This window comes from Melozone crissalis, unplaced genomic scaffold (assembly GCF_028551555.1).
Source record: "Melozone crissalis strain CALT ecotype California unplaced genomic scaffold, PUWL_Pcris_2 ptg000550l_1, whole genome shotgun sequence".
Taxonomy (NCBI): Eukaryota; Metazoa; Chordata; class Aves; order Passeriformes; family Passerellidae; genus Melozone; species Melozone crissalis.
In genome coordinates this window covers 41,371-49,086 of record NW_026536246.1, presented here as the reverse complement: position 1 = coordinate 49,086, position 7,716 = coordinate 41,371, and the positions used below count along the sequence as shown (strand labels likewise).

The following is a 7,716-nucleotide window of genomic DNA, read 5'->3' as shown; positions in this document are numbered from 1 at the left end:
AAAGCCCAAAATGGGGCTGGGAATGGGGGAGCCCCAAATTTGGGGGTTTGGGATGGGGGAACCCCAAAACTTGGATTTTTAGAGAGGGGAAACCCCAAAATTGGGGATTTGGAGCCCCAAAAATGGGAATTCTGGGAGGGAAACCCCCAAATTTTGACCGAAAAACGCCCCAAAATGTGGATTTTTGGGGGTAAAAACCCCCAAAATGGGGGCTGGGAATGGGGGGAGCCCCAAAATTTGGGGTGTTGGGACCCCCAAACTTGGGAATTTGGGGTTCGGGGTGGATGTTTGAGGAATTTCCGGATTTTTCCGCAGCCCCCGAGCGATGGCGCCGCCCCAGGTACGGCCGGGGGGGAGGGGAAATAAAATTGGGGATTTATTTTTAATTTGTGTCCAAAAATCAGAAATTTTCATTCTAAAATTTTTAATTTTTAATATTTTTAACTTTGAATTTTTAATTGTGTTGTTTTAATTTTTTTAATTTTGCAATTTTATAAGTAATTCATTTTAAAATTAATTTTTAATTTTTAAGAATTTATGTTTTTTTAAATTTTTTATTTTTTATTTTGCTTTTTGTTTTAGTGTTGATTTTTAAATTTTTAATTTAAATTGTCATTTCTAATTTTTCAATCTTTTAATTTGTATTTCTTTAATTTTTAACTTTCTATTTTTTTAGTGTTTTAATGTAGAAGGTGTGGAGTGTTAAAATTTTTATGCTTTAATTCTTAATGCTTTTAATTTTTATTGATTTTTAATTTTCAATACTTTAATTATTAATTTTTCTATATTTCAAATTTTAATTCTTTAATTATTGACCTTCTGATTTGTAATAGGTTAAATTTGGTAATGTTTTCGTTTGTTATTAATCTTTATTTTTAATATGTTAAAGTTGGCCGGTAAGTGGTAAGTGGCCAGATTTCTATCTATTAATTTCTCAATTTTAATTTTAATTTTCTACATGTCCTAATTTAAAAAGTTGTATTTAGTTTTAATTTTTAAATTTTTCAATATTTTGAATTCTGAATTTTGACTTTTTATTTATACGTGTTTAATTTTAAATTTTAAATTATTTTCAATTTTTCTTTTGAATCCTGAATTTTGTGTTTTTTATTTATAAGTTTTTAATGTAAAATTTTAAATTATTTATTTTTTAATATTCATTTTAAAATGTTAATTTGAATTTTTATCAATAAGTTTTTAATTTTAATTTAAATTTTTGACTATTTTTTCATTTTCATGTTTAATGGTGGTAGGTTGAAGTGTGTATCAACAAATTTTTGATTTTAATATTCAAATGATTCCTATTTTAATGGTGTAACGGGCTTAAAATGTGGGAATATTTTTATTTTACTTTTAAATTTTAAATTTTAATCCATTTTTTTTCAATTTGGAATCTTTCATTGCGTCATTTCGAAGGTTGATTGGAATTTGTTACATGTTTATTTGAAGTAACGGCAGGAATGGGATGAGATCGCAAATCCGGGGCTGGGGCGGCTTTGGGACATTTGGGGTTTCAGCCCCAAAAGAGAATTTGGGGGCGATTTTGGGTTATTTGGGGGTCGGTCCCAAAAGGGAATTGGGGGTCGGATTGGGGTTATATTGGGATTTCAGCCCCAAAAGAAGAATTTGGGGGTCAGGTTGGGTCAATGTGGGGGGTTCAGCCCCAAGGGAATTTTGGGGGGTCAGGTTGGGGCCAATCTGGGGGTTTTGGCCCCAAAAGGGATTTGGAACTATTTGGGGTTTCAGCCCCAAATGGGAATGTGGGGTCATTGTGGGGTCAATTGGGGGTCGGGTTGGGTCAATGTGGGGTTCGGTCCCAAAAGGGAATTTGGGGCCAATTTGGGGTTTCAGCCCCAAAAGGAATTTGGGGTTGGGTTTGGGCCAATTTGGGGGTTGGGTCCAAAATGAGAATTGGGGCATTTGGGGGTTCAGCCCCAATAGGGAATTGGGGGTCGGTGTGGCCAATTGGGGGTGTTAGCCGCATAAGGGGATTGGTGGGGTCAGGTGTGGGGCATTTGGGGGGGGTCAGCCCCAAAGAGAATTGGGGTTGGGGTGGGACCAATCAGGGGCTTCGGCCCCAAAAGGGAATTTGGGGGTCGATTTTGGGCCAATTTGGGGGTTCAGCCTCAAAAGGGATTTTGGGGTCAGGTTCGGCCAATTTGGGGTTTCAGCCCCAAAGGAGAATTTGGGGTCGGGTTTGGGACAATTTGGGGATTCAGCCCCAAAAGGAAATTTGGGGTCGGGTTTGGGAAATGGGGGGTTTCAGCCCCAGAAGGGAATTTTGGGGTTGGGTTGGGGTGAGGGGGGTTCAGCCCCAAAAAGGAATTTGGGGTCGATTTGGGGTATTTGGGGTTCGGTCCCAAAAGGGAATTTTGGGTCAGTTTTGGGTTATTTGGGGTTCAGTCCCAAAAGGGAATTTGGGGTCAGTTTTGGGTTTGTGGGGATTTCAGCCCTAAAAGGGAATTTTGGGGTTGGATTTGGGTCAATTTGGGGTTTGGTCCCAAAAGGGAAGTTAGGGGTCGGGTTTGGGGGTTGGGGTTTGGGGGTGACGGCCCCGGGTCCCCCCAGCTCCCGGCGCTGCTGCTGCTGCTCGGAGCCGGAATTCCGGCAATTCCGGGAATTTTGGGAAATCCGGGAATTCCGGGAGTTCCGGGAGTTCCGGGGATGGCGGCGGCGCCGGCCCCGGGCAGGAACCACGGGGAGATCCCAGGTGAGCGCTGGATGGAGCCCGGACCAGTATAACCAGTATGGACCAGTATAAACCAGTATGGACCAGTAGGGCCCAGTATGGACCAGTATGGACCAGTATGGACCAGTATAAACCAGTATGGACCAGTATGGACCAGTATGGACCAGTATGGACCAGTATAGCCCAGTATGGACCAGTATGGACCAGTATGGACCAGTATAGCCCAGTATGGACCAGTATGGCCCAGTATGGCCCAGTATGGACCAGTATGGCCCAGTATGGACCAGTATGGCCCAGTATGGACGAGTAGGGACCAGTATGGACCAGTGTGGACCAGTAGGGACCAGTATGGACCAGTAGGGAACAGTATGGCCCAGTATGGACGAGTAGGGACCAGTATGGACCAGTGTGGCCCAGTATGGACCAGTATGGACCAGTAGGGACCAGTAGGGACCAGTATGGACCAGTATGGCCTTGTCCCCTCCCAGTATGGACCAGTCCATCCCAGTCCATTTCAATCCCATCCCAGTCCCCTTCCACTCCATCCCAGTCCCTCCCAGTCCATCCCACTTTGGTCCCAGTTTGGTTTCAGTCCTCCCCAGTCCATCCCAGTGGTGCTCAGTTCCCTCCCAATCCCTCCCAGTCCATCCCAGTCCATCCCAGTCCATCCCAGTCCATCCCAGTCCATCCCAGTCCATCCCAGTTCCTCCCAATCCATTCCAGCTCCCTCCTACTCCATCCCAGTCCTTTCCAGTCTCTCCAGTGCATCCCCATCCATCTCAATCCCATTGCAGTCTGTCCCAGTCCATCCAGTCCATCCCAGTCCATCTTGATCCCATCCCAGTCCCTCCCAGTCCATCCCAGTCCCTCCCAGTCCATCTCAAGCCCCTTCCAGTCCCTTCCACTCAATCCCGGTCCCTCCCAGTCCCTCCCAGTCCATCCCAACCCCTCCCACTCCATCCCAGCTCATCCCAATCCATCCCAATCCCCGTCCAATCCCCTCCCAGTCCCTCCCAGTCCCTCCCAGTCCCTCTCTTCCATCCCAATCCCCTCCCAGTCCCTCCCAGTCCATCCCAGTCTATCCCAGACCCTTCCAGTTCATATCAATCCCATCCCAGTCCCTCCCAGTCCATCCCAGTCTGCCCCAGCCCATCCCAATCTCCTTCCACTCCATCCCACTCCATCCCAGTCCCTCTCTTTCCATCCCAATCCCCTCCCAGTCCCTCCCAGTCCATCCCAGTCCCTCTCTTTCCATCCCAATCCCCTCCCAGTCCCTCCCAGTCCCTCCCAGTCTATCCCACTCTATTCCAGCTCTCTCCCACTCCATCCCATTCCATCCCAGTGTCTCCCAGTGCATCCCAGTCCCCTCCCAGTCCATTCCAGCTCCCCCCGAGTCCATTTCAGTCCATCCCAGTCCATCGTGATCCCATCCCAGTCCCTCCCAGTTCCCCCCAATCCATCTCAATCCCTCCCAGTCCATCCCAGTCCATCCCAGTCCCTTCCAGTTCCTCTCGTTCCCCTCCCAGTCCCTTGCAATCCATCCCAGTCCCTCCCAGTTTGGTCCCAGTTGGGTTTCAGTCCTCCCCAGTCCATCCCAGTCCATCCCAGTCCATTTCAATCCCCTCCCAGTCCATCTCAATCCTCTCCCAGTCCCTCCAATTCCCTCCCAGTCCATCCCAGTCCACCCCTGTCCATCCCAATATGCTTCCAGTCCCTCCCAGTCCTCCCCACAATCCCATCCCAGTTCCTCCCACTCCATCCCACTCCCTCCCAGTCCATCCCAGTCTGTCCCAGTCCATCCCAGTCCATCCCAATCCCCTCCCAGTCCCTCCCAGTCCCTCCCAGTCCCTCCCAGTCCCTCCCGCTCCAGTCCAGCTCCCTCCCGGCGCCTCCCTTGCTCCGTGGCCGCCTCCCCGTGGCTCCGCTGGGCTCCGTTCCGCGGCTCCGTCCCCGCCGACGCCGTGGCCAGCCTGAACCGCTCCCAGTCCATCCCAGTGCATCCCAGTCTGTCCCAGTGCATCCCAGTCTGTCCCAGTCCATCCCAGTCCATCCCAGTGCATCCCAGTCTGTCCCAGTCCATCCCAATCTCCTTCCAGTCCATCGCATTCCATCTCAATCTCCTCCCACTCCATCCCAGTCCCTCCCAGTCCCTCCCAGTTCCTTCCCAGTCTGTCCCACTCATTCTCAATCCATCCCAGTTCCTTCCAGTCCATCTCATTCCAGCTCAATCTCCTTCCACTCCATCCCAATCCCTCCCAGTCCACCCCAATCCCATCCCAGTCCCTCCCAGTCCCTCCCAGTCCCTCCCAGTCCATCCCAGTCCCTCCCGCTCCATTCCAGCTCCCTCCCGGCGCCTCCCTCGCTCCGTGGCCGCCTCCCCGTGGCTCCGCTGGGCTCCGTTCCGCGGCTCCGTCCCCGCCGACGCCGTGTCCAGCCCGGACCCCGCGTCGGGCCGCGCCGCCTTCGTGTGCTCCACGCGCGCCCACGGCTGCAACCTCGGCTCCTTCGAGCCCGCCCGCGGCCCCTTCTGCTCCTACCCCCTGGCACGAGCAGGAGCTGGCGCAGCGCCGACTTCCGGCTGCTCCTCAACCCCGGCGGCTTCGAGGCGCTCGACTGGGTGGACGACTCCTTCGGGGGGACGCCGCCCGGCGCCGTCGAGGGCTGCCCGCTGACCGACGTGTTCGTGGGCCGCGGCCCCGAGGGGCTGGGCAAGGTGTCCAAGGAGCAGCAGGCGCTCTTCGTGCCCGTGCGGGGCGAGGAGGTTTGGTACAAGTGGTACCAGGTGCTGGCGGTGCGCCAGGGCGCCGCCGGCGTCTCCATCGCCGACGTGTCCTACGACGGCGGCGCGGCGCTGGAGAGCGCCGAGGACGCGGAGCTGGCCGAGGTGCTGGCCAGGAACGAAGGGTGCGAGGCGGTGTCCAAGGAGGTGGCCGTGGAGGAGGCCACCGAGGTTGAGCGGGGCTGGAGCGCCGCGCTGCCGGCGCTGGCGGCCGCCCGCGGGGTTCTCCGCGCGCCCCCCATCGTCCTGACCGACCCGCGCGGGTGGGATCTGGGCAACGTCACCGCCGTGCCGTGGGTCGGCGGAGCCGCCGTCACCGAGTTCGTGTCGCGGGTGCACCGCGCGCGGCCGGAGATCCCGGCGCGCTCCGAGTGCTCCGTGCTGCTCCGGGGGCTCCGGAGGAGGATCCGGGTCCCGTTCGGGGCGCGGCTGACGCGCGAGTTCCGCTCGGGGCCCCCGCACCGTGTGGACGTGGCGGGGACGGCGTGGAGCGGCGGCGTCACCGGCGTCCGCGTGGAGCTGGGCAGGTGCCGGAGCATCGCCGGGCTGCCGCCGTGCCCCGGCGGGGGGTGAACCCCCAAAATTGTGGGTTTGGCCCCAAAAAAAACCCCCCCGCAAATCCCCAGGAATGCTCGGCTTCAGTTTGGTGGAAAAAAGTGACCCCAAAGTGCAGGAAAATGGTTCTGGTGAAGTGTCGTTTTTTGTTCCCCAAAAATCCAGCAGGAAACTGGGGGTGAATCCCTGGAATTCTGGTTTTAGCCCCAAAAAAACACCACAAATCCCCAGGAATGCTCGGCTTCAGTTTTGTGCAATAAAGTGACCCCAAAGTGCAGGAAAATGGATCTGGTGAAGTTTCGTTTTTTGTCCTCAAAAATCCAGCAGGAAGCTGGGGGTGAATCCCCAAAATTGTGGTTTTGGCCCCCCCAAAAAACCCCACAAATCCCCAGGAATGCTCGGCTTCAGTTTGGTGGAAAAAAGTGACCCCAAAGTGCAGGAAAATGGTTCTGGTGAAGTGTCATTTTTTGTCCCCAAAAATCCAGCAGGAAACTGGGGGCGAACCCCTGGAATTCTGGTTTTAGCCCCAAAAAAACCCCCACAAATCCCCAGGAATGCTCGGCTTCGGCGTGGGGTTTTGAGTTTTGTGGTATAAAGTGACCCCAAAGTGCAGGAAAATGGATCTGGTGAAGTGTCGTTGATTGTTCCCAAAAATCCAGCAGGAAACTGGGGGTGAACCCCTGGAATTCTGGTTTTATCCCAAAAAAATCCCAAATTTGTGGGAATTCTCAGTTTTGGAACGGGGTTTTGGGGTTTTTGGGTTTTGTGGCATAAAATTCACCCCAAAATGCAGGAAAATGGTCCTGGTGTAGTTTCGTTTTTTTCTCCTCAAAAATCCAGCAGGAAACTGGGGGTGAACCCCTGGAATTCTGGTTTTATCCCCCAAAAAAACCCCCAAAAATCCATGGGATAACTCGGCTTCGGTGCCCGAGTCACAGGATCATGGAGCCACCAGGGCATGGAGGTGTCCATGGCCATGGTCCCACCACCCATGGTGGGTCTCTGGGAGCACAGAACGGGATCATGGAGCCACCAGGTCATGGAGGATGTTCCACCACCCATCCTGGATCATCTGGAGCAGAAAATGGGATCATGGAGCCACCAGGTGATGGGAGACACCAGACACCAGCTCAGGTCCATCCTCATCCATGTCTGAGCCACCTCAGGACAGGCGTGGAGCCATGAGCTCCTGGGGGACATCAACCCAACCAAGGTGGACATCTGGGAGCTGGGATGGGATCATGGAGCCACCAGGGCATGGAGGTGTCAATGGTCATGGTCCCACCACCCCTGCTGGATCTCAGGGAGCACAGAACGGGATCATGGAGCCACCAGGGCATGGAGGTGTCAATGGTCGTGATCCCACCACCCATGTGGGGTCTCTGTGAGCAGGGAATGGGATGATGAGGTTACCAGGTCATGGGGGACATCCCACCACCCATGGTGGAACTCTGAATGGAATCATGGAGCCACCAGGTCACGGGGGCGAGGGGGAAGGGAGAGGGGCATTGCCACGCCTGGGGAAGGGCCTGGGAAGTTCAAAACAGGAGATTGCAACACGCCGCAACAACAGAGTAACAGAAAATAATAAATCAACCTTCTAAGAACATGGAGTCAGATTCATCTTTGCTCCCCACAACGGGGGGACCCTGAAAACGCCACACTTGGACACCTCCAGGGATGACAACTCCAG

General features: G+C 53.2%; 1 protein-coding gene across 1 annotated transcript; it reads left to right on the top strand.

Annotated features, from left to right (window-relative positions):
• The first annotated feature begins 325 nt into the window (after positions 1-325).
• LOC128950360 (natterin-3-like) lies at positions 326-6,041 on the top strand. The gene is given in 4 exon segments (XM_054295244.1): positions 326-340; positions 2,569-2,710; positions 5,030-5,220; positions 5,223-6,041. Coding segments are annotated over 4 exon segments (1,167 nt in total).
• Positions 6,042-7,716: the final 1,675 nt, after the last annotated feature.